Genomic DNA, 27,930 nt, shown 5'->3' with positions numbered 1-27,930 from the left:
TCATGTATCATTTTTAAACACAAATCTAAACAGTTAAGATCTACATACATATAGGCCTAAGTCAAATGAATCTATGACTACAGAAATATATTATAGATAAATATAGCATTTTCTCTTTCGTCTCCACGTTGTCCGGAACATTGTTTGTAATAACTTTATAGCCCGGTGATGTATGTATATTGAGTATTCTATGACCATGAGTGCTCTCTTGGGAAGTTCGTGTAGCTGCTGTAGTGAATTGATCTTATTGGGTGCTAAGTTCTGCTTATGTATAGGAAACGGAAAGGATAATGGGCATGTGCATTCGAGGAAATGAAGTGGGTTTCTTAGGAAGATGGGGAGCATAATATAAAGATCGCAACTACTCAAGCTGTCATTATCGGATATGTGTGAGTATACCCTTTCGATCTTCTAAATCGGCAGCCAGTTAATTGCATTGTTTACATAACCAAATAACTTGATCGATTTTATGACATCCTGGATCACAATTACATAAATTGTTAGTAGCAAGACATACACGATAAAAACGTGAATTGAGCACGAATTGATTGGACAACTTACAATACAATAACTGATAAATAACTATTATCGGTAAATGGAGAATAATGCATTATACGCATCAACTCACATTGTGAGCTAACTCCCGAATTTAGACAAAAAGATTGCTCGTTGCGTCGGGGAGGAAAGCAAGTGGTTAGTGCAATCGAAACAAAACATACCCATTTAAATCGTCAAATTGTTAATTTTTTCTACTATATTCACAGTTTATGCTTTGTGCAAAAAAAAAATGATATGATTTCTAATGATATGTAACATAACATATGTCGCAATAACGAGTTTGAGTAATATATGTTTCAAAACTCTTAATAAATCGTTACATTTTTCATAGAATGACCCTCCCTATATAGAAATCAAAGACATAGACCTATGTCAAAAAAATTGTAAATTAGTAATGGAGAACCACCGATTGAAAGTCCGGGCTTTTTGTCGATTGTTATTGGCGGCGTGCGACTTATAAATATATGTCTATAAATTAGTATTTTGAGGGATATGGCGAATCGAATTGCAAACACTGTATTACAAAAATTTCGTGACAAAAGTATTGTTGTTTTTGTTGGAAACCTTTTTTTTCATCTTCGTATTAATAGATTTTGAATTGATTCATTCACGATTGTTTTAATTTTGCAATCGAAATCGAGAAACTCCTATTGCTACTTACCGTATTTGGTAATGGTGATAGATATTCCGGTCTTATGTATTGATTACTGGACGTCAACATTATATCAATCGTGGATTGGAGTAGTTGACAAAAATTCGCTTTCGTTATTCCTTTTCAGATTCGATTTTCACATAACACAGTATTATGTATGGGTTTAATCTTTTGATATACGCTGCTCGCTTGTTCAATCGTGTATTTCATTTCATTTCAACCATTATTTGAACTGTAAATATAATAATCCATCCGCTTATCAGAGGTTACGAACGTAAACATCACCGCGCACTGTTTGAAAACGACTATAAATTAGTCTGTAATAAATTTGATTCCTTCTGCTGTTGTTTATCTGCCACTTTTGTTTTCATTTCACTTTTTATTGCTCCGTATGTCATGATGTGTGTACCAATTGCACAGAGCGATGATGGGGTGCATTGAATTGATGCTTCAATATTTTCTCACAGCACTTATGATATGCGGCGGGAAATAGAATAACAGTGCGTTGTATGCACAAAAAAAATGTATAGCAGTAATCACGACTATTATTTTATTCACACGGATGCGGACAGGAGCAATATTTTTCACTAGATCTCCTTTTTTCTTGTTTTATGAACAGTAAGCGGGCGAGTGAGATAGGGTAACACAGTAAAAACTACATAAATCACCGAATTATAACCTCCAGAGCTAGATTTATATCCATTTGGCCGCAATAAATCCACATTTAGAGCGATTTATGAGATTGTTACATTTTTGCCTTGGTCTTTTCTATGCCGAGCAATTCTTGTCGCTTTTTATTACGGATATTATAATAGCGTGGCAACAAACAATAATTTGAAGCTCAGCTCACTCACAACAACAATACTCGTTTCAATTTTCTACAGTTTAGTGGCGCGTAGGTACAATGAGAAACATAACGAAGTAGAGACCATGAATTACTATTTCAGTACAAAACTATCAACATCAATGGCATCCATAGCGAGGCGCATTCATGCGTAAAACAGATGAGCCATTCATGGTCCATGAGTAACTACACATACACACAGCCGGGTGCGAACAGCAGTTCAAAAGGCAATCCGATGACAATTGTTATCATTAGGGTTTAATTTGTTCACGAAAGTTGTATTCGAACGGAGCATTTGCTTCACCATCCCCATCCGGAGGGAACGATGTTCTCGTCGAATAATCGCATGTGATATACAGAGAGCGCGCGAACCTTACGAACTCACAATCAACAGCTAAACTCAACTCGACAGTTGAAACGTGTTTAGCGAATTGAGTCAAAACGAATCACGACCGGTATAGCCAGCTTCATACAAGCGTGATTAATGACATTTGAGCGCCTCTAAACGATCACAATAACCGACAGTAACTAACAACAACATTTGACTACTAGTTTTACCGCTCACTCTCTGAACTCTGAAAAGTAACCAGGGGAAGACTGCATTTGTATGGGAGCGAGAGCAGGAGAATACCACTACAAACACCTTTGAGGGGTAACTGGGTTGCTCTCTGCTCCATCGCAGCAGCTTGCGTTTTGTGGGGTGTGCAGCTTGTACGCTGTGGGAGCCACCCAAAATCAACTCCCTTCATTCATACCAGTAGTAGGCCATTGCATCGAATGATTGGCTAGTGTGGGTGTGATCGGGGGGCATGTCGACTGAAGTGTTTGTATACTTCTTCGTGTGGAGCACATTGGAGCACATGGCACTATGGGAGAGAATGTCAACATGTTCAGTGGTATTGATATGTTTTCATGTTTTATCCGAGAGAGAAAAAGGTGCCATTCGCTCTCGTAGAATTCACAGCTGGTCATTTTGAATTGGAACATGCGCTTTCGCGGTTCGCCATGATTATAATGTGTTGATATATGTGATGTCAAATTTATTATGGCCGCTGCTGCTATCTTTTTGTGGCAGGCGCTATTATATTTTCTCTCATTCATGCAGTTGGCGGACTCGAGTGAAGACTCGTTTGTCGCAGGACTCGTACGAAGGGTGCGAGAGGTCATGCCATGCTTTCTTCATAGCAGAGTTTAAGTTTTCATCTGTTCTTCCCACAAACATTGCACGCATTTATTAACTAGTATTTAGACCAAATTTCAATTTTCTAAGCTGGGTTTGCTTAAGACAACACACGTAAAATGCCACCACGTTAAGCATCTAGAAAGACTCGCGCCACTTACTGACCGGACACCCTGCGAGCGCTTTTGCCATGCACTTTTAAAATTGATCCGCCGGTGGCGAGTGTGAAGGGGGATGGATGGTATAGTCCGGGTGGTGCCAGGGCTGGCGGGCATTTGGGTGGGGAATCATGGTGTTAACAAGTATCTATCGAGGTGTCAGAGAGGAAGAGAAAGTTGTCATACAAGAATGAGAAAAGAGAAAATGTCAACATGAGAGTATCATTTATATTAAGTGACAGTTTTTGCAACGAAATGCGACACATAAAACAGCAATATGTCATGTTAATTTCGTTTATAATGTACACGATCCATTTTCGCTCGTTTTTTTCCTGCTATTCCTGTTGCCTTCCTGCCCTGCTGTATACAACGAAGCAAAGTCGCAACTTGACAGTATAAAATGTGATCTGTTGTCACATAGGAGACGTATAACCGAATTATGCATATAGCAGTGCGGGGATGTACTAATTGCATTGGATTTTATTCTTCTGACTGGTCCTATAATGTAATGCGTTCAGGTTAAGAGGCTGTAGTATCGTGGAGACTGCGCTAGTTATCATATGAAATAGTGACTTATAGTTAGTTTAATAATAAATATAATTGTTTAATTCTTAAACTATTTATTGAATGTTTTGTCTTCAGTTTTTTATGTAATAGGTGAATATCAAATTATCAATACCAGTTGAAAAATTTATGTTGTTATGTACAAGACTCGGTCGCATTGTTGGAGTAGGGCTATGAGTTTTTTTTATTCAATACGCTTATTTGTCACATCGAATATTGTTTTTGGAATGCTTCAAATGCTTGGAAACTCCATCACTTTCTTGATTGTTCGTAGAGATATTTGCATCAATCGACAGGAAATATTGCTACGAACAATAGATCAATACACATTTTTCATATAATATTAGGCTGGGAAAAAAATTCTATGCATTCTAAAATATATAATATATATAAATAAAATCGAAGTGATATATGAGCGGATTGAATAATATAATTTCGTAGTTATACGTCTAAAATGCGGTCGTGTTCTTGGCACAACCCCTAAAATTTTTTCATTTGAATTAGACGCACGCCATCCTACGAGATTGTTCTGAGGTGGTGAAGTCTTGGAACTGACCCATCTGGTCATAGGAACCATTTTGAAATTGAAGAAATTTACGAAAATGGTCAAATCCTATGGCGAGGGTCAGTTCCAAGACTCAATCAGCTAAGAATATTCTCGGGAGAAGGGGTCAGTTGTAATTAGAAGTTATTGGTATCTTCACCGACATATTTTTTTTTAAGACAAATTACGCTGGTGAATGCTCCCTCTTTGGCTTCTGCTTCGTTTTCACTTAATACTTCTCTATTGGACGGATTTGGGGACCATTTGGTGGATTCAGCTCTTTTGGGATGCACTGGACTCTTTTGTCGTTGTGCCAAATCGTAACTCGACATTCATGGGACTTAAGGGTTGGTAAAATCCGCGTGTTGATACACTCACTATTGTATACTTCTTAATTCAAGGTATCTGTTCCAGTGGCATAAATTTAACAAAAAATCATTAAATGTGTTATCTATCCATACTGGTACAACATTTACTCAGGCGAGTTTGTGTATAATATATATTCCATACAAATATAATAGAGCACAATAAGAGATACGTTGCAAATGAGCACGCATTAAAGGTTTCACGTTAAAATATCCTCTCTTTTACTTTCAGGAAATACTTTCCGTGTATTCTGAGAATAAAACAAGATCTTATTTCATTTTATAATGTGGTGTAACATTCTCGTGCATTGTCACGACAGCACCAGTGGTTGTGTGGAACAACCTTACAAACCAGCAGTCGGCCTTTGTTAAATCCCTGCATGGCATCGTTTAAGTTTTTTCTAAAATTTCAAGCTGCCATTCAGTCTGATAGAATGAGAAGTTTGCTCCATACATAGAAACATTTTAAAACTCTTTAAATATTGGATCTTTAAAGATTGGCCTTCTCAACGTAGTATTACTTGCGTCATTTTTATTAGTACTCAGTTGAGATTTCTATGTCAAATAACACGCCTTGAATGCATTCTGAGTGGCAAGCTCTAGAATACGCGTGACCACAGTGCGGGTCGGAGAAAATTTCTTCGACGAAAAATTCCCCCGACCAGAACGGGAATCGAACCCGGACCCCCGGCATGATAATGTGTGACGCTAATCTCTTGGCCACGTGAGTACACTGCTCCCATACATACAAACATTTTGAAGCGTTGAGGGACAGATGATTTTATTTGTTCATTTCACGCTTCAAGACACGAAAAGGCATGGTTTCTGCCGAAAATCAAATACTTCTTGGAAACGCTAGTTTGGGTTTGGGCAAGCTCTAGAATACGCGTGATCACAGTGCAAGTCGGAAGAATTTTCTTTGACGAAAAATCCCCCGGCCAAACGGGAATCTAGCCCGAACCCCCGGCATGATAGTGTGGGACGCTAACCACTCGGCCACGGGAGCGCACTTAAACTCTTCAAAACGGGTGCATTTATTTGTGCATTTGATGCTTTAACAATAGAAATTATCCTTAACCGTCAATTCAATGAGGCCAGTCGAATATATCGTGGATACAATCGCTTTCTATACAAACGTTACGTTAAGAGAAGACAGGACGATCTTCGCCGAAATCCAAAACGGTTCTGGAGTTTTGTAAATTCTAAACGCAAAGAGTTCGGGCTGCCAACCATTATGCATCTTGGAGATTTGTCGGTCAAAACTCCACAAGCGAAGTGCGACCTATTCGTGCAATATTTTAAAAGTGTTTTCGTGGATAGTATTCCTACTGAGGACGAAAGGACAACAGTGATCAATGGAACCCCTAGAGACGTTGTTGATTTCGACGTTTTCGAAATTACCGAAGAGATGGTAGAGTCTGCGATAAATAAAATCAAATTCTCCTACAATCCCGGGCCGGATAAGATTCCCTCTTGCGTTTTTAAGAGATGCAAGACCTTGGTACTACGCCCTCTTCAAATTATTTTTCAATCGCTCTCTCCAACAACAAAAACTTCCGACTGCCTGGAAATCGTCTTATATGATTCCTATGTTCAAGAAGGGCGACAAAACCGACGAACTACCGTGGCATAACATCGTTGTCGGCGGGATCAAAATGTCTAGAATCTATTGTGAATGCTGTCTTGTTTAGTTCATGCAGAAGCTACATTAGTGCTTTCCAGCACGGATTTTATCCAAAGCGATCAGTAGAGAGTAATCTTTGCGAATTCACTTCGAATTGCATCGGTGCGATGGACGACGGATTACAGGTGGATGCAGTGTACACGGATATCAAAGCTGCTTTCGATACCGTAAATCACGAAATCCTACTGGCTAAACTATTTCGACTCGGAGTATCGGAGAGAATGTGCAACTGGCTTCATTCATATCTGTGCAACAGGCAACTTTGCGTCAAAACTGGATGCTGTGAATCGGTACTTTTCTCGCCACGTTCTGGTGTAGCACAAGGCAGTAATCTAGGTCCATTGCTGTTCACACTGTACTTCAATGATGTGGAAACTCCTCTGCGAAACGGTGGGCTACTGATTTATGCTGACGATCTTAGAATTTTTCTAATTGTTCAAAAGCTGACGCTGACTGCAGAGAGCTGCAGGACCTCTTGGATCGTTTTGCGTATTGGTGCACTATAAACTTTCTCGAAGTGAGTGTCGCTAAATGTTCGATTATCTTCCGTTATCTTCCGGAAATGTAAAATGCCTATCATATACAACTACACCATTCGTGGAGAATTACTTGAACGCATCGAGAAAGTTAAGGATCTTGGAGTGTTATTGGATTATCGACTCTCTTTCAAACTGCAATACACAGCTATAATTGATAAAGCCAATCGTCAATTAGGGTTTATCTTAAAAGTCGCCGAAGGTTTTGATGATCCTTTGTGTTTGCGTGCTCTCTACTGTTCGCTAGTCAGGCCAAACCTGGAGTATGCATCTGTCGTTTGGTGTCCATTAGAAGCAGTGTGGATTGCGAGAATTGAGTCCGTGCAAAGGAGATTTGTGAGGCGGGCGCTGAATAACCTGCCTTGGCGTGACCCGATGAATCTCCCACCTTATGAGGATCGATGCGCGCTGTTGCATATTGAACCCCTTTAAATTCGACGTGCTATCAATCAAGCTGTATTCGGAGCAAAGATCCTACGGGCTGAAATTGACAGTTCTGAGCGACTGGGTCGCATGCGCATATATGCACCTGAACGAGTTCTGCGATCTAGGCAAATTATCCAAGCTACTCGCAGGAATACCCGATATGGCTCACACGATACAATTAATTTTGATTGTAGACGTCTTCATGTAGCATACAATTTGTTTGATTTTAATGTGTCCACTTGTACATTTCGTCAACGTTTATTTTCCGCGTGTCCATTTTAATTTATGTAGTACGTTTCATAAAGACCTTGATGTCAAATGATGAATAAATAATAAAGACAATAAAGACAATATTTTCTGCCAAGGGTTATATCTGTTCTGATAACGCTAGTTTGGGTGTATTGTATGCATAGCCAGACGGCATTGTGGAACAATTGTACTCACAGTCATGTTCACAGTACACATTGAACTTTAACCTAAAACCAAAATCATAGAAAATGTCGACCGTTTACAAGACTGAGCGTAAGACACAAAGGGTTTGAAAACAAAGATCGCAAATTTTGTTTCATATGACTTTACAAATTCATGATGTATCGACAGCTGTTAGAACAGCTCCATGACAATAATATGTTGCTTTCCTTTTCATTTGCAGGTGGTTATCTATTAATCACAAAAAAGGTACACCCAAACTAGCGTTGGCAGAAAGCATTTCATTTTCGGCAGAAACCATGCCATTTCGTGCTTGAAGCGTCAAATGGGCCAATAGAATCATTTGTCCCCAACGCGTTAAAATGTTTGTATGTATGTAAGCAGACATCTCTTTTTTTTCTTTTTTCATCTTTTTTGGGATTGCACCCAAAAAAAGTCCAAACGACATCAACTGGGATCGAACCAAGGCTGGCTGGAATGCAAGGCTGTTTTACACGACCACGCTATCCACATAGCGTGGTCGTGTAAATGATGCTGTTGAGTAAATGCGTGATAATATTGCACCTGATTATAAAATGAAGCTGGAAAATGTTTTCTAAGAGTAAAAAGGAGAGCAATATCTATCTCGGTCTGTACCGTGCATGTGGCAAAGGATGCGGAAAGATTATGTGTCTTTTGTTTCGCTCCTATTTATTAATCTTATATTGCTGTACCATATATATTATACCAATGCTTACCTGTATTTGTGAGTCATGACATTTTATGTTATGTTTAGACGCATTTAATGTAATAAATCGGGATGACAAAACATGAGCTAAAAATCAATTTTGGGTGTATAATCAACAAAATGACATATAAGTGAATATTCCATATGAACGAATTATGGCCATTATATACAGCGACCAAAATATTATGAACAAATTCGAACTAAATTCATTGTGGTTCAGTAATTCCCATTTGGTCGATATTATGTAACAAATACTGCGAAACGATTGATGTAACAATAGAAAAAAAAGTGCTTAATAATATATTCTTCTCTATGGTCGTTAAATAGTTTGCCAAAAAAAAAAAAATATATTAGCACTGGAAATGGTTACACTCCATGGTAATAATGGCCAGGAAACATCACAAAAACTTTTATGAGAAAACGTTTCTCAAATTCTCGGTCAAAGCCGTTAACAAAGTTTGGAAATTGTTGCATTGAAACGGGCCGATGCGCACGAGAGCAAATACAAATGGCAGCTAAAAGTAGCGAAGGTGCGCTATTCATACGTTCAGGATATGAATAAATTAAGGGTTCGCACAACGAAAACAAGCAACACATACATACAAAGCCAAACACCGGTGGCTCGAAGCGACTTAATATACACACTCCTATAATCATTTTGCACGCTTCTAAAAAAAATCTTTTGTAATTATTGTTGGCCTCGAAAAGAGACGATTGCTTGGTGAGGGGCAGTAGTAATGCGCAGATGTCATCCCTGGTGGAGACAGTTTCGACACTGGAACGGGAAACTAAATTTCAGCAGATCAATCATTTTCCATGATGGCCCAGCTTGATTTTTCCTTACATAATGTGGGGATGAAATTATGGTCATGCTTTTCTGCGATGCCAGATGCACCGGGAGTAAAATATTCGCTCGCGTCTACAGCTCGAGGGGAAACAAAGATAACACAAAACGAGCAGAATAAACGATGTTCGTTGTTTTAGGTATAGAAAGAGACTAAAAATTTTCCTCAGAGGAGATACAATATTTATACGATAGTGACAGCGTATATATTGTGTAGGGTGGATTTTAAGTCGTAAATATTCTCATTTCGATATCCCTTCGTTGTGTCTATTCTCGCGGCTGCAGAAGTTGCCCGCTATTGACAGCACGGTTAGGTATGGGAATGCTTCCAATTTTCATCAATATAAACCATTTACGGATTGTGGGATTTGAATGTATAGCATATCAAACAAATCCTAGTGAAATTCCGATTTGATTGGTATGGTTTCATTCGATAGGTAATCATCAAAACTCGTTTACAGCAAAAATAGTTGATAACGTTAACTTTATTTCATAAAAACTCTTTCCAGCCGTTTTTTTTTCATTTCAAAAATGTTTTCTCGAGAAATAACGCAATATAGAAAAATGCTCGGGAATATATCGTACACGGTGTAGTACTCATGGCATGCTTACTATTCCCGTGTTACGTGAAAACGAACTCGGATTCCTATGAACGCGCGGTGTCAACCCTGTATGTGCCTTCATGTACTATTTGACTTGCGAGTGTTTGCATTTTTGCTGATGCGTGGTTGGGACTCGTAGCATGTCACTGTCGTCAGGCATGTCAAGTCACGCGCGATGGTTGGCATGACATGTGTTCGTTTGCTTGTTATTTATCTAGACAGCATAGCAGCGAAGGCCGATATAGAATGAGAGAGAGAGAGAGCGCGAGCGAGAATCATAGTAGGCGAGAAACACAGAGTATGATGAGTTTCATTTTACCGCTGTCAAGTTGTTTATGTTATAAGCCAACATGCACTCTATTTTTTACTTGTCCTGCGCTCTTTTCGCACATTGCGCCATGTATCACAATTTCAATTATCACGTCGTGGAATCTGCTTCATGATTCACCGAGCGCATACATTTCGTTGTGAATGGAAATACATTGCTTGTCATTATTCATCTTACGTCGTGTTGACATTTTTGACAGTTCCCTTCGCACAAGAGCATTTCTCATGTTCTCAGAAGTCTTTTTGCGTGTCGGAGGTTGGGTTGTATGAAAACGAATGTTCTAATTGAGGATTTTATTCTGTTTTACGTAATTGGATATGTACTTCCGGTAACCATTTTTGAAAGCATGGAAATCTAGAGATAAAACTGAAGCAAAAGAACATCGATAAACTGTAAATTGTAATGCTATTGAAAAGTAGATCAGAGGATGATTCTTGTAATAGATTTAACTTTCTAACACATAACATGCAGTCCATCTGCTAAATGAGTTTTGCCTTTTCCAACTATTAATATCAAAGGTCTCCTAGCTGTGTAAGGGATGATAGTGCATAATTTTCCCGAATAGCAAAGGATCCACATCCTTTGTTGTATCTCCATGATAGCAAACTCGGTACCATTAATTTTCAGAAACACCTCGGAGATTGCGTGAGATCAGCAAAATCATTTATCCTATCGTCATCGTTCTCATGTACAGAAGTAGCAAAAGTTCAGCTCTGTGGAAAGCAATTTTTCGCCCTTGGCTTCGACAAAGCCCATAGCATCTCACAGAGCCTCGCTGTGAGATCCCGTCCCATCCCGTTGACCGTTGGGACCATCCATCCCACCCGTTGGGGTTCCCCACACAGAAAGCATGACTCGGAAGGAAAGAGCAAGCTATGCTAACCAGAAGAGCAACACTCAAAACAAACGAAGAGATGAATCAGTGAATCTGTCGAAAGGACGAGGGTTAGACAGGATACAATAAATCATTCATAAAGTGATACACAAATACTTCACTGTTTTTGTACAATCAAGCCGCTTTTTGGAACTGCTTCCTCCTTTGTTGAAACGACGAGCAAGCGGCAGCCATTCATCTTACATGCTTACTGCTGAAAGAAGGATTTCTTTGCGTTATGTTTTATGTTTTGCTGGGATGGACCATATACGGATGGTTTTCGCCCACACATCAAATGGTTCTTCTGTCATGCCACAAGTTCAACCCTCAGCATATTTCGCAGTCTCTAGCTAACGCTGGCGCTGGTCTCCAGCGATAGCAACATCTTGTTGATCGTTCTTGTTGTTGCTGTCCGTTTATCATGTTAGATGACTGTTCGGCACCTTGTTTTATCATTATACATTTATTTCATCGCCATTTATTTCTGAGTGATATAAACACCATAAATTAGTTTTCTACATATACAGTGACCGGCAGAAATCCGAGCCCACTTTAATTTTCGTTGGATTTTTCGTGTATTAAGTACTTGAAAAGTGATGAACAAAATTTTTTGTGTTATTGATTGTTACAACTAATAATTTTATTTTTCACTTCACGCTGTTTAGTGCACAATTGAATAAAAATCTGTAACCAATCCTTCAAATATGCTGAGGATTGATTTGTTACAGAGGATGCGTGTAGCGTGTGTAGCATCTAAATAAATTTCTTTGCTCGTGACGTAATCATTAATTACGTTATAGTTCAGAATAGGCCTCAAATTCTGTAAGAGCCCCCGCATACTGCAGACTTTTCATCGACCGATCCAATTGAATTGGTCTAATGTGCGCATAATCATACCTCTCCGTACTGATTAAGAAGCCGGCCAAATTATCGGTCGATAAAAAGTCTACAGTCTGCGAGGTCAATTTTTGGCATGGATTTTGGCCCTTTTTTCATGTATTACAATTTTATCAAGTTTAACTATTTTTTGTAGGGGTCTTCGTAGCCACATTGGTTGCGAGTTTGCTTACTAACCGATCGATCATGAGTTCAAAACTAAGGGCCTTCAATTGACCAATTGTTATAGAATATCTACGTCCACGCAATAATCATCAGCGATGGAGATAGATCCACGGTCGAATGAAGATCGATTACTCCATACAACTGCTCTGCTCTGCAAGAAACTTCGGGCTGTTGTGTTATTAATAACCCAACAACGACCATATCAACTGTAACATGTATACGATTAAAACCCCGCTCTATTACAGTTGTAATGCTAATGTGCCTTAATAAATAAACAAATGGGATAAACATTTTTTTGTTTTTGTATGTTAGCGAGAAACGGACCTTAAGTTGCCATGATTCGTTGCGATAGATTTGGCTGTAAACTTTGAAAGGTTGCGTTTCTTTGAATAGATGGGAATTTCGGCTGAGAATTCTGATCGCTTAGCTAAATGGACGAGGCACTTTAAAGCGATGTTGTATTCGTATGCTTTTATTACACCTACCGTATGGTGTAAAAGTTGTAGCAGTCTACTAATGTTCAAATCATTTTGGTCAACGAGGAGAAATTCCAATCGAGGAATAGTGAGTCCACGGAGAGGTGCAGAGAGATTCTTAGGTGTGATGATGAGATTGTAGTCTAACCTGGTGATACGACAAATGCGGCGTCCCTGTATCCATTTTCAGATACATAACAGAATCAATGCATCCCTCCTAGGCACCTCTTGGTCCGATCGCTCGGTGTTCCGCGACAAGTTTTCCACTCAGAGTGTTTGCATAAACATCTTTGCCTTGAAGATCACAGGAAGATTGTGGAGTTGAGTTGAGCTGGTACATTTCCGGCATACACTTCTGGTGATACAGGAACATTGAACTTGATAAAACCTAGTGGGGGAAACACAACAGTTCCGATGTCTTCACGAGTGACTGATCTGTTTTCAATTCTGTAGAAATCTCCCGTAGATTGGGAACGTTGGAGGAAATTTTTGTATTGGTTGACGCTCACTGGAGAAGTTCAAGTTCGATACACTGGAACATCTTGATCAATTGCACACATGTCTCTTTGAGAGTTTCATGATCACCATTACAGCAATAGCATTGTCGACGTACGTGCTTTTTCGGATTATTGGCTCCTTTCCTCTGAGACTACCTGATTCGGCACCTTGGTTGCATTATACGGAGAACTGGCTTAACCGTTTTCAGGCAATACATGTGAATTGGTTCGTACACTAGCGTGGCTGAACACATTTCATCTTTGGCAGAAATAATGCTATTTCGTGTGCTGGGGGGCGAAATGCGCAAATAATGAACTGTTTTTAAGCTTTAAAAAAGGTTTGTATGTATGGGACATCTCTTTCTTTTTTTCTATTCTCATTTCATTTGGGATTGTGCAAAAAAATCATACGACGTCAATGGGGATCGAACCAAAGCCGGCTTTAATGCAAAGCTATTTAACACGACCACGCTATCCATATAGCTGCCAGCACTGCTATATTGAAGCGAGATAATATTACACCTCATCATAAAATGAAGTTGGAAAATGTTTCCTTAAAGGATAAAGAAGAGCATGAACGAGAATATACATTTTTCTCTGTCTGGGCCGTGTATTTGGCAAACTATACGAAAAGCTTTCATATGCTTTCATTTAAAAGTGTCTCCTGTTTCACTCGCTCATATTGACTCTAGCAGATATAATATACAAATGATATACACGTATTGGGGAGTATAACATTTTCTGTTATTTTTCGGCTCATTTAATGTAATGAATCGGGATGCCATAACATGTGCTAAAAACTAACTTTGGGTGTATGAATCTCGGTACCAGAATCCAGAAGTTGTTTCGCAATCGGTAGAAATTACCGACAACGAGAGGGAAGCGATTCCGACCGCGAAAAATTGATGATTTGACGAGTTGAACCAAGAGAGGAACGAAGACTGTTATTCGAGCGATATTCGAGCTGTATCAAACATCGCAAACCATTTTCGAAGCCTGCATACAAGTTTGAACCGCATATATCGTCCCGCTTTACTATAGCGAAACCCACTGCACAGACAAGTGCGAAGCAATAAATGATACAAGATAAATTACGTCATCATTCGGTCACCATTTGCGGAGAGCAACGAATGGGAAAAGAGAGCGGTGTTGCTAGTAAAACTATGCGGTCTATATGAATATACATATTTCAAGGGATAGCGGGGTTAAAAATGGAAAATATGATCTGGCTACCCTTCCCTTAGCCTCTATAGAGCTAAATAAACATATAGTTTGCACTCTCTGAGACTTGAAAATCAGGATCTGCTATATTAGCTGAATATGAATCATTCGCTTTGCGTAGTCCGTACGATCCTGCTGTTTCATGATGCATGGAGAGGTTGATATGCATATGTAAGAGGCACTCTGCACCGAAAGCGTATATGATGGTTCTGCTTGCGTGTCGGTGTATAATGAAGTGCGAACAGATGCAGAGTTGTCTCGTTCTCTTTTGTGTCGTGATTTGCAGCACGTAACAACAAAAGGATGCCGCTGGGGGAAATGATTTGTGTATGATCATATTTGAACGAACGAAAGCGATTTTTTCAGTGAATGGATCATTTGGCAAACACTGCACTGAAGTGATTCGTGGCGCAGTTACATCGTACTTCAAAAAGTTGGACGCTACGCACTTCGCGCTCGGAATAGAAAAACTCGTGCCACGCTATGAAAAATGCCTCGAACGTTACGGCGATTATGTAGAAAAATAGAAAATGAAACGTAGATTACGAAAATCACCTTGTTTTTTGTCCTAAATTTATTTTTCCGCGATTTCTGAGGCACCGAAACTTATTTTTTGCACAACCCTCGTAAATGAAAACATTTGGTAAAAAAGTTTTTTTTAATTCACTTTATTACTTTTATACTTTATTGAATTTTCACAAGTTCATAAAATGTGTGTTTGAGGTGTGAAAAAATTAGACAGATAGTAGAGGTCCTTCATCTTCAATCTTCCTCAAGATTCCCGAAACCCTCGCCATTATGGTTTGGACTATTTTGAGGGCCAATTTTCTGGCACATTTGATGATATTCAGTATTGAGTTGTTGAGCCGTGGGAGCTTCCCAACTATTTTAGTACACCGACTGAGATAGTATGGCCTAATACACTGCATTTCATAACTGTAGAACTACACAATTTTTCTGAATTCCAAGAGATATGTAAGAAGTCGGTTGAATTGAAGTACATAGTGTAGAATACAATAACTAACTTCGTTTATAAGGCTGGCCATTTGAATTTTATTGTTGTGTTTAGGGGCAAAACATTAAAAAACTGAAATTTCAGTGTTCCATAACTATTGAACTAGGTTGAAAAACTCTTACTTCTTTACAAAACTATCGTCAATTTCACGCGGATTTACGGGCGTTCAATTAAAAAAATAGTATTTATTCGGTGATATAGTAAAAGAAAATACTTCAAGCAATTTAGTATTTTTTTTATTAAAAACATAACGAGCGTCACGCAAACTTGTACCGTCCTTGTTGTCGAACAAGTTTTTCAGAGATTCCTTCTCCTTTTTCGTCATGATCTTCGCCGGAAGGTCTTCCGTTCGATGTTCCGGGATGCCAGGATCCGGTAAACAGTGTTCATCGGTATATTTCAGTCCCGAAAGTGGTCTATTGTAAAATTTTTTCCTTGACTTTCACGCGTTTCGAAGAACCGTACAACACGTTCGTGGAGTGCATGTTGTATCGACGCCATCTTTGATCGAACTGACAGCACTCGAGTGAAGAGAAACGGGCAACCCGTTTCTAGGGAGCACAGAGAGCAATTCTTATGATGAGAAAAAATACGCTCTTCAATTTTTTTGTACAGAAAGGTATTGAAATCATCCTCATTTTTTATAAAACACCCGTTATTTTGGTCTCTCTCTGCATTTATTTGTATCTCAAAGAATGATAATGGTTCGGTCATAATTGTAGCTGTGAAAAATGTCCTGATTATTAACTCGGACCAGATGGGATCCCTGATCTTTTTATATCATTGTTACATTCTTCTTCTTAAATGGCTCTAACGTTCCTAGGGAACTTCGTCGTCTCAACGTAGTATCACTTGCGTCATTTTTATTAGTATTTAGTTGATATTTCTATGCCAAATAACACGCCTGGAATTCATTCTGAGTGGCAAGTTCTAGAATACGCGTGACCACATTGCAAGTCGGAGAAAATTTCTTTGACGAAAAATTCCCCGATCAGTACGGGAATCGAACCCGAACCCCTAGCATGATAATGTGTAACGCTAACCACTCCGCCACGGGAGCAATTATTACATTCTATCCGTTACATTGAATCTTTTGCTATTCAGGAATGGACTTCAATACAATCGATATGCATTGTTGTGTATCTTCAAGACTAGCTATAGCTTAGGCTTAGGATATCTTACAACAGCTTACACCTCACTAGTCAAAAATACATCTTCGCTCCGGAAGAATTCTGAAAAAGATCAATAAAATTTCAGTGGCAGACACATCGTCCCTTTCAACAAGGTGAATAGAAATTCATACGTTGTGTGTGATATGGATTTTCAAATTATTCGTGAAGTACAACAGGACATGTTGAGGAATAAGATCGTAATCTGTCACAAATACTAATAGTTACTCGATAGAAAGTCCAAATGAAAAGAAAACGTTCAGCCTAAGTGTGGGTTATCGCAAATTCCAATGAGACTACTTCTTCGGTTTTATTCAAAAAGTTTCAAACTTTGCAGTTCATTCGCTGCCGTTCTACGCATAGTTGTCCCATGTAATTTTTTTTTGATCATTTTCACTTTTCTTCATAAACGATGTTTTTATGCATTATTTTCCGGAAAAATAAAAAAAAACTTATTGTTTGTTCCGAGCTTTTGAAAAAAACAACATCAAGCTCTATTTTTTTTTATTAATTCGTTTATTTTTACAGGCTCAGTTACTTAAGTTTAAAGGAGCCGAAATCTTAAATATAATTTTAAAACTATATATATATATAAACAATTTTCTTACATCTATGGTTAGTAAGGTGGGAAACCGATTACTCGCGGTGTACTCGAGTTTAGAAGGGTGACATATTTTGAGGAGAAGGATGGAGTATAAGGAAACTGTAACAATGTTGATGAACACTCAATTCTTAAATCTATTCGTATAATCAAGCTCTATTGTCCCATGTTGATATTCTAGACATAACTGTCCCGCCATGTATTTTTGTAGATCCATGGTGAATGAATCAATTCAAGTACAAGAATTTCAGCAGGGACGATGCGTTCATTTCTGGTTTGGAAAAACGAACTAATTCTCAAACAAATAAAAAAAACTTTAACAGAACACGTGTACACCTTGTTAGCGAATGCCTAATAAAAATGCGATTGATATTCTGCAAAGGTGTTGCAGATCCTTCTTTTCTTTATAAAACGACGTTTTTATGCATAATCTGTCGGAAAAATTCAAAAAAATCTTATTGTTTGTTCACAGTATTCCAAAAAACAACATCAAGTTCAATTGTCCCATGTTGATATTCTAGGCATAACTCTCCCACCATGAATTTTTAAACCTCTAATCAAGCTTGACTAATTCAGTGAGGGGAACCTTTCACATTTCATTAGACAATAGTCTACTGCTTATAAAAAATCCGGTGTATTGCTAAATTGAAATGCTTAAAGCTTCCGGTAGACAAATATGCTAGAAAACTTTGAATGTGTTTTTCTCAGTTGCTGATTTTGGAACATGGGACAACTATGCGTTGAACGGCAGTTCGCCTCTAGTTCAAAAAGACACAATGTAGGCATTTTTGGTTCTTGTAGGAAAAGTCTGAGGTTTTAATGGTGACGGCGTATTAAGTTGGTTACAATTGAACTTTCCAAATCAGAAATGTTGAACTCCGTCAGTAGGATATTCGATTGAGTGCTAAATGTTATATTTGCTTAATCAAATGAGATTGCACGCTCGACAATTGCCTCAATGGTGGCTTTATGCAAATTGAATAACTCATATAGCTTCAAAATACTGCAGTCTTGAGCTGTAGTATATCAAAGTGAGAACTATCAAAGAATGATTTGGGTTGAGACCACGAAAGACCACCACGTCTGCCACCACAATTTTTCATATAGCTCAGCCCTTAATTCACAAGCCAGAAGGAGAACGGCTGGATTTATTAGCACTATAAATCAAAACCTTTAACATTTCCTGTGCCATTTAGTGTAATAAAACTCCCTCCTAAAAAAAGAGGCAATAAACTATAATTTCCTCATATACTTTCTAGTCTCTCTCTATTGCTCTCTCGTTTTTATTGCGGTAAGATGATTGGTGGGTAGTAAATAATGGCCATTGTGTAGAATGGCATTCTTCCATACCCTCGTTAATTTGTTGCCGCTAGAGACCAGAGGAAAAAATTTTCGATATTCGATATTCACGAGGTATTATAGTATGATAATTTCCTTGAGCTGTGAAATTTGGAGAACGAGCGGTAAAACAAAACAATGTTCCAAAACAAATAAATTAATGGAAAAATCGATTACTAACTTCTGCAAGTTGGCTGTCGTTCAACGATGTGTGCTAGTTTCTTTTAAAAACTGAACAAAATATGGTAACACAGGCTGATTTAACGACTAATAACACGAAATTGCCTCGGTCATCAAGGGTCCTGTTTGCAGATTGTTGCCGATACTCTCGTCGAATGTCCATCACGTCCCCGTGAGCGGCGAAAGGAAGAAAAAAGGGACCGTAAATGGATAAATAAACAAATAAATAACAAACATCATTTATCAAAAAATATCCCAAGTGTCAAAACTAGTGGCATGTTAGGGTGGTTTCTCACTGCCTGCCACCGGCATGGAAGAACGAGTGTGAATTATGGGCTGTTGTTTCTGCCGCTTAGTCGCGTTTGCGCCACCGTTTGCACCGCCATGTAGTGAGCCAGACTGAGCCATTTCACATATATCTGCAGAGAAATGAATCAAAATGAATTTCAATCCCGTCCAATGGCAGCCAGCCACACCGGTAGAGGAACACGCGAGCGGCAAAAGCGCAAAAAGTGACAGTCACCGATGCGATGATACAAGACAGGGAAGGCTTTATGTTGCCTACTCCCATATCGAATTTCAGGGATTGTAAATTTTCACAACCTCCGCTCGGGTGCAGTGTTACACCAAAAGGGGCACGGTGCAGTTTCCGTTTCCGCTGTTTTTCCCCATAAGGTTTATCTATTTATCATTGTAATAAATATTTTATTTCAGAACATATAAAAAATCTGTCGTTTATTGCCACATGCCGAAGAAAAACTACGCCATAAAACATGATACTGAAGTAAAATAATAAATTAAAATAAAACCATTATAGCAAAGCGGCGTAGAGAGCGAAGGATAATAACTATATTTCATTTTTAGCTATTAAACTCAAAAAGTGTGTATGGGTTTCATATTCATGACATTTTGTGCTGAAAATGGCAATGGGATAAAAAGTTATTCTTTCTTCTTCCTTCCTCGTATTGGCGCAAGTTATCAACAACCAAAAGGGAAGCAACAAATATTTACTTCCGTTTGCAAGAAACTTTTCGTGTTGCTGACCACAATGGGGTAATCCCATGAAAGATGCTCACCATGTCAGAATGACATCTCCCAGCTGAAATGAAGGTGATAAGTCTGACCGTTTTCTTTCGAATAACGAACGGGAACCAATTTGATGATTTATTTAATCCAATTATCTTAATAGCATGGGACATAAATTTGAAAATCAAATAAAATCACGCCATCAACCAGCATCATCGCACTGGTGGCAATTCTTGAGAGCTTCAGCTCCTGGCTGAATTGATTTCACTTTTCATTTTTGTAGCGAAACAGTTGGGGTGAAATCACACTCCTCTCTATTTGCTTTGGACTATTGTTACGATTGCTTGGGATTCATTTGATTTTTGCAGGGGATTTTGTGGTTTACTTGCAGATTGAGTACCCTTGTCGTACAGCAGCAGCAGCACCCCTGTCGATTAGATCACGACGGGCGCATATGCTGCGTGAGCAAGTTGGACTTATATTTTATGACAGCTTTTCGGATCATTATTTCACATTGAAGCGTTATCATACACACTTTGAACGAGAGAGAAAAAAAAGAAAGACTTTGTGTGTAAACCCGTTTATATCCGCAAATAATTGCCTCAATTTTTCAACCATTAGTTTCACATCGGAAATAAATTTTCGGATTGTATGCCAGGGGTTCAGACTAAGCCCAGCATGCGGAGTGATACCAGGAATGTGATTTATTATTCGGTGAAACGGTACCATGGGCGGCATCATGTTCGGCCTAATTTTGTTACGCGAGTTATGATTGATGAATGACAGGATCGAGTACGAAGTTTTTGCTTCGCTGGGGTTATCATGGGCGTTCCGGGAAATTCAATGCACATAATGCTGTTCCGGATTACTTCGCACATGGCGTCACCTGATGTTTCGATTGATACAGTTTATGTTCGATATGTTGGCATTGGGTGATTCAATAGTTAAAACCTAAACAATGTCTGCACATTTTGCAGATTCCTTACGTAAACCTTGATTAAGTCGTAGAAACTCATCGTGCTCCTTGACCATTTGGTCAATATAATCATTCCTCGAAGGTACGCCAATATGCAAAACTGCCGCAAAATCGATTAGAATCATTGTACCATTGCACAATGGTCCAGGATGTGCATTTGAGTGAAAATTTGCATCTAGAGCTCAACAGTTATTCTCTAGACAAAAACGATCTTCAACAAAGTTATTTCTTATGATGGAGCACTTATTTAAGTATTGTCAAAAATAGGATAACCATAATTATAGGTGAAATCCAATATCTAACACTTATCTATTAAGATAGATATAGACATAGTTCAACAAGTTTGTAGCTTGAAGTTTGTTATTTTAATCAACTTTGTAGAACAAAGTTTTTTCCATCTCTTATTATAATCGAAACAAATTATTTCAAATTAAGTTTACTCATATAGAAACAATAACAAAGTTTGGAAAATCTCACATTATGTAGAGAATGCAAACAAATGAAGAGGGTGTATTTTTGTGGAAGAAATATCAATAACTTTTAGTAGAGTTAGGAAATTGACAAGTTCTGCATCGCAAAATTTTTGTGTTGGTAAGCTCTGGAAGTCTTCTATAGACAGTTTGCATGTAGAATTTGAAATATAAAAGTTGGAATAAAAAGCTGTTTTTTCATGGTAACCCTAACGTTACCTAGAAAAAAAAAGCATAATATCGGTTATTTTAAGAGATAGAAACATAAATGCGTTATGCATTGTCGAATCAGCGTTGCATCGTGATGAAAGTCACAGTTTGGAGCACTTTATGGGCCGGTAGAATCATTGGTTCGTTTTTCTTAAAAAAGAAGATGTTTTACACAATATGTCTATTTCACGAAATCGACCAATTTCAATCAAATATTCATCAAGAGAAAAGAATGAAAGATTTAAATTGAATGATTTGATCAGAGTTATGACAATAACTAGGCGAACCTAGCCAAAACTGTTCATTTGCTTCCCCGGCTTTTTGAGCTTGAGCTTGGGTAGACTGTACATTTCGTAGTTGCTCTCCACGATTGACCTGAACCAACGAAATTGCACAAAGAATACACCGAAATTCATTTGTGCTTCCCTGGCTTCTTAATGCCAAACAAGACTCTGCGGAATGCATGTATCAGTAGGCTCGTGAACTTGAGTCATGTACAAGGAATTGTCGGACAATATCTCTGGTGCTAAGGATGATCGATTTTTGGATGTCGGGCAATTCCTTCCCCATATTTAGCATCTTTAGCGCTTCCAGAAGCGTCTTCAGGACAGTTTAAGTTTATACCACGCAAATAATTCTCTCTAAGTCCCCATAGATTCTTGAGTTCCACGACCAATGATTGGTACTTGTAAACTTCGTGATATTGGTTCAGCGGAATTGTGACATCGACGATGGTTACTTGTCGGTCACTCTTGTTATAAACTATTATATCTGAAGGTTTGTGGTAGATCGAGAATCAGTGTGGTAGATCAGAACAGTGGGAAAATATTTTTACTTATTTTTTAAAAGCCTTGTCCGAAACCACCCCCCTTCCCCTACTCAGTATGCCTATTTCTAGCTCCCGATCGATAATTGCAGGCTATTCAACAAAGTGAGTTAAGAATTTAACTTCGATATAACAAAACATAATGTTAGCGGTAGATTTAGATACTCCTGATAGATATAGTCTGTACTAGAGATAAAACGGATAACCGGTAACTATGCGGTATCCGGCCTATCCGGGCTATATTTGCTATCCGGCCGGATACAGGATACTTGAAAAAAAAAAATTCATATTAAAATAAGATAAATTATAACAAAATAGCGTATATACATCGTCCACACAAGATTAAAAATAAGGTCTGATTACTGACATGTCAAAATGTTATTGAAATTGAATTATTATCAACTCATATCATCAATATTTCATTCAACTCCATCGCTTTCGTTTCGTTAAACGTTTCGTTGAAAACGGCGATGAGCTGTTATTCTCAGAAGATTCGTCTCAAGATATTTTTGTTGGATGATTTTGATTTTGATGTCTGTCTGTTTACGTTTCGAGAACACCTACATGGTCTGACCTGAACCTCGCGTCTAAAAAGATTACAATCAGATAATTTTGATCTTCATCTATGTAACGACGTCTCCAGCGTTTAAATACGTTCTCATGCAAAGTAAGTTCGGTTGTTGAGTCTTCAAATTAGTGAATTTGTCGTCGATCATAATAATTTCGATTTGTTATGAAGTAAGTGTACCCCCTCTCAGATTACCCTTACTCGGCCAATATTCGAATTATCGCACGCACTCGCGAAAATCTATTTCTAATAATATAAAACCATTATCAGAATAAAATTGTTCTAAATTCCTTGTAGAAAACATGATACACTATTGAATAGGATTTTATTTCAATTAGCAATAATCGCACCTCGGTATAAGCTCATTGGTTACGATATCGTCACTGCGCGAAGCTAAATTGGATTAAATGAAAATGATTTAAAAATAACGTGGATGAAGCTTTTTCAAGTGAGAAAAATTTTCTGTAACAACGCTATGAAATACAATAAATACAGTGCAATTATAGAAGTCGATGGCGATACATATAATAAAATTATTGAAGCCAAATCAGTATTTTATGGTTTCGAAAAATGTCGGGTAGTTGATGGGTTGATGGTTCTTAGATGTTTCAAGTGTTGCGAATATGGCCATAAAATTGTCGATTGCAAATCAGAGCTTAGTGTATGCCCAAAATGCGGTAAAAATCATCAATTCAAAGATTGTAAATCCGAAGAAATTCAATGTTCCAATTGCACCAAAATTAAAAATGGGCGAAGATTAGATATAGATACGAAGCATTTTGCTTGGAGTACTAACTGCCCTATGTTCCTTCGTAACTACTAAGGGAAAAAGGGGCAGGTGTATTTCTCCATCTATTAAATATTGAATGGGCCGAATGTAGGAAATCTCTTAAATTGAAAGCAATCACCCAAGCCGCTGGATTCAGACAGAGAATTAATGATCACACCAGAATAACAAGGACAACTTCGACGACTATTGATTTAGTTTTTACTAATTTTGACGATGGTGTTATCGAGATTCTTCATGACAGCAAAATCTCGGATCATGAAACAATTGGTATGATCTATAACTTAGCTGATGTTGAGTTTATCGAAATAAAAGACAAGTTATATAAGTGCTGGAATAATTATTCGAAACGCAAATTGAAATCTGTTTTACAGAACAAAATAATGCCTCTTCATGATGTTGCAAAAAATCTTGAGGAAGCACTTTGCTCTTCAATGGAAAAGATATTGACCCCTAGAGGATCGGGCATTCCAGCACAAAGACAAAGCGGAGACAGTATACCACTACGCTAGCTTCCATCAGAAGAAAACGGGATCATTACCTAATAATAGCTAAACGTACAAACAGTATTGAATATTGGGACATGTACAAAGTATGGAGAAATATTTATGTACGTGAACCAAAGAATTCCAAAAACAAATTAATTCAAAATGAAATAATGGCAGTTCAACATGATCCAAAGATGCTGTGGAAAAAAAATAAAAGATTTGTGTAATCCAGGCGGAAGTAAAGATATCGACATTGAATTTGACGGTAATACAGAAAGTAATTTCATAACAGCTGAAAAATTGAACAAATTTTTCACGTCAAGTGTGGAGGAAATCCACAATGGTATTGTGCCTCCTACAAATCGACTAAATCTTGCTTTTCCTAGTTTGTCTTCACAATGGAGATGTTTTAGAACCATCAGTATGGAAACACTGAGGAAGGTGGTGATGGATTTAAGAAACTGTGCGGGTGTTGATGATATCAATAAAACGGTATTAAAGGGTGTGTCACATCAAATTGCATCACGGAAAAAATGCTGACGAAGCCGCATTGCCTGGTAATGGACGACGAAACCTACGTCAAAGCGGACTTTCGTCAGCTGCCGGGCCTGTTGTTCTTCTCCGCAGAGGACAAATTCAGCGTTCCGGAGGAGATTCGCAAGTAGAAACTATCCAAGTTTGCCAAAAAGTACATGGTGTGGCAAGCGATCTGCTCTTGCGGAAAGCGGAGCGCCCCCTTCGTGATGACCGGCACGGTAAACGGGCAGGTTTACCTTAAGGAGTGCCTACAGAAGCGCTTACTACCACTATTGAAGCAGCACGAGGGCCCGACCATCTTCTGGCCGGATCTCGCTTCGTGCCACTATTCAAAGGACGTGTTGGAGTGGTACGAAGCCAACGGGGTCACCTTCGTGCCAAAGGAAATGAACCCGCCCAACGCGCCGGAGCTTCGCCCAATAGAGAAATATTGGGCGATTATGAAGCAGGCCCTCCGGAAGAACCCAAAAGTTGTCAAATCGGAGGCGGACTTCAAGAGAATTTGGATTTCTGTTAAAAAAAACTACAACTTGACGTTTTTTTTTTATCCAAAATATATATTTTATTAAGGCTCATATGGCGTCAGCCTAACGGGGCCGGGAGTTCAATATTTTGACAATGTTTGCTTAGACTATGTTAGTAATATGTAACCGATTACTCGCGGTTGACTCGAGGTTAGTATTACAAGTGTTCTCATAATTGGTATGTCGCAGTCTTCGATGCTCTGTACGTGTGCCCGACACGGGATACTTCCTATTGGGATGCAGCTGACCATTAATCAGCAACGCCCCCCTAGTCTGTACCCCATATCTAGCGTGGTGCGTCTTTCTCGACTCGAGGAATCCAGGATAGAATGGTCACTAGCCGGCGCAATCATCAGCTCGTGTAGAGTTGTCATGAGCGGTACAACCTTTGGCTCTTGTTGAATAATCAGTGGACTGCACAACCTTCGGCCCGTGCATCTGTAAAGAGTGTGTGTATGTATTGCCGCGACTAAATAAAAGTTTATCGATCGGATAGGAGGGATATGAAACGGGGACACAACGAAGGAAACATCATTAAACGTTGACATCGGCGTTTCTGAGGAACAGGTATAGATGAAGCAGAAGATCAGGATCCCGGCTACCTAAGATATCCCGGACGGGGATATCCGATTGTCTGCCTTGTGCTCTCAGTGCTCTAGAGAGCTGAGAGCGAGCAGCATGGAACCAGATACACAAACAGACAACATGCTCGATGTCGTGGTAGCCATCGCCACAATCACAAAGATTGTTTGCTGCGAGCCCAATGCGATAGAGATGCGCGTTTAGGTTGTAGTGATTGGACATAAGCCGAGATATCACGCGAATGAAATCACGACCTACATTCAATCCCTTGAACCATGCACTCGTCGAGACCTTAGGGATAATCGTGTGTAACCAACGACCGAACTCATCACCAACAACTTGACGTTGTACAGAACCTTATGGACGGGGTAAAGAGGAAGGTGCGAGCATACGAGCTTGGGCTCGAAGTATGAATAAAAAGAAAATGCCAAAAGTTGTTTAATAGTTTATATTTTACTGTCTAAAATTTTCAAAAGGATCGGTCTACTTGGCGAATTTCTACAGCGTTTTTTCCATGATGCAATTTGATGTGACACACCCTTTACTTTGGATTTACCTGATTGGTAGTTATTTGATAATGGGCATTTGGACATGAATACAGACTTTATGTATTCATATAATACCTTTTCCATAGTTTTTCAGCAGTATTGATGATAAGCTTATTGGTCTTTTTTTTTTTTATAGAGGTGAGGAACGCTCTACCAGCCTTATCTGGGAAGGGTTAACCCAGACGTCGAGTGGGCATCGCACCCACAAAAACCAAGCCCTCTACTCGTTGCCTTATTCCCCCTGGGACCACATCTAGGCGACTACTTCAGGGGGCGGCTGTGCTCATGCACTCTTCGAGTTTTCAACGCTGACTAACGTTGTCCTTCCCTTTTTCTCAACATTTTTTCTCTCTATTCGCTTTTCATTCCACTGCGCTTATGTCCTCTTCGCAGGCATCCATTTACCCGTCGAGACGTGTACCGATTAGGAATTGCCCTCCAACTTGACGCGCAACCCGTCACAGTCACCCTCGCAGGATTTCTCTTCCCAGCGGAGTGCCGATTAGGTAGTGCCCTCCTACATGACGCGCACTCCGTCACAGCTACTCTCGTGGGGTATACACCATTTTGATCATGGCTTCATTCTTCGCGGTGTTTCTCCATCCAGGCCACGATCAGGCGTTGCCAGGCAGGCATTTTTGCTGTTCTCCGCGGCAGTATCCGGTTACCTGTCGAGACGTGCACCGATTAGGAAGCGCTCTCCAACTTGACGCGCGCCCCGTCACAATCACCCTCGCAGGATTTCTCTCCCAGCGGAGCGCCGATTAGGTAGTGCCCTCCAACATGACGCGCACTCCGTCACAGCTACTCTCGTGGGGTATGCACCATTTTGATCATGGTTTCATCCTTGATGCTCGCTCCTTCGAGCGTTCGCGGTGTTCTTCCATCCAGGCCACGATCAGGCGTTGTCAGGCAGGCATTTTTCAGTCATTCGCGGCAGTATCCGATTACCTGTCGAGACGTGCACCGATTAGGAAGCGCCCTCCAACTTGACGCGCGCCCCGTCACAGTCACCCTCGCAGGATTTCTCTTCCCAGCGGAGCGCCGATTAGGTAGTGCCCTCCAACATGACGCGCACTCCGTCACGGCGGCTCTCGCGGGGGGGGGGACTATCCGGTACTACAGCCGTTTCGATTGTTCATCTCTTATGGTCAGGCGTTATCCGCATGCTGGTCGGTCCTCCACTTCCGCTGTAGCTCGGACATGATATGTACGATTGCACTGTTTACTGCGTTCCAGGTGCCCTCGTCACGACACATTTCCTCCACGATGTTCCCAACATGAAGGGTAGGCAGCCCCTCACGCACTGTGGTGAATCTGGGACATTCGAATACGATGTGTTCCGGTGTTTCCTCCACATTTCCACACTCCGGACAAAGAGGCGATCTTGCGTGTCCGAACCGGTGCAGATACTGCCTGAAGCAGCCATGACCAGACAAAAACTGCGTTAGATGGAAATTTACCTCTCCGTGTTTCCTGTTCACCCAGCCCATTAGTGTCGGTATGAGCCTGTG

The 27,930-nt window shown here is 39.5% G+C and overlaps 2 protein-coding genes and 1 non-coding gene across 7 annotated transcripts in view; 1 reads left to right on the top strand and 2 right to left on the bottom strand.

Moving 5' to 3' along the window:
- The window catches only part of LOC129774954 (uncharacterized), a 92,120-nt gene that overhangs the window by 12,232 nt on the left and 51,958 nt on the right, over positions 1-27,930 (top strand). The window lies entirely within an intron of this gene.
- Positions 1-27,930, bottom strand: part of LOC129774956 (zinc finger protein Elbow) — a 149,475-nt gene that overhangs the window by 80,804 nt on the left and 40,741 nt on the right. For 2 of the 5 annotated variants that reach the window (XM_055779069.1, XM_055779073.1), the window contains exon 1: positions 1,220-2,573. The exons of 1 other annotated variant lie outside the window; for it this stretch is intronic. In XM_055779069.1, the coding sequence (XP_055635044.1) occupies positions 1,220-1,279 (60 nt within the window). In that variant the 5' untranslated portion in view covers positions 1,280-2,573. Of the gene's footprint in view, positions 1-1,219; positions 2,574-27,930 lie in introns of those variants that run through there. 2 more of the 5 variants (XM_055779071.1, XM_055779070.1) reach the window with 2 other exon arrangements.
- LOC129780773 (U4 spliceosomal RNA) lies at positions 23,210-23,345 on the bottom strand. The gene has a single exon (XR_008744026.1). It is a non-coding gene; the product is annotated as a U4 spliceosomal RNA (small nuclear RNA).

The sequence above is a fragment of the Toxorhynchites rutilus genome, chromosome 3 (assembly GCF_029784135.1).
Source record: "Toxorhynchites rutilus septentrionalis strain SRP chromosome 3, ASM2978413v1, whole genome shotgun sequence".
Taxonomy (NCBI): Eukaryota; Metazoa; Arthropoda; class Insecta; order Diptera; family Culicidae; genus Toxorhynchites; species Toxorhynchites rutilus.
The sequence above is the reverse complement of the archived record's forward strand: the minus strand, read 5'-3'. Positions and strand labels throughout refer to the sequence as shown.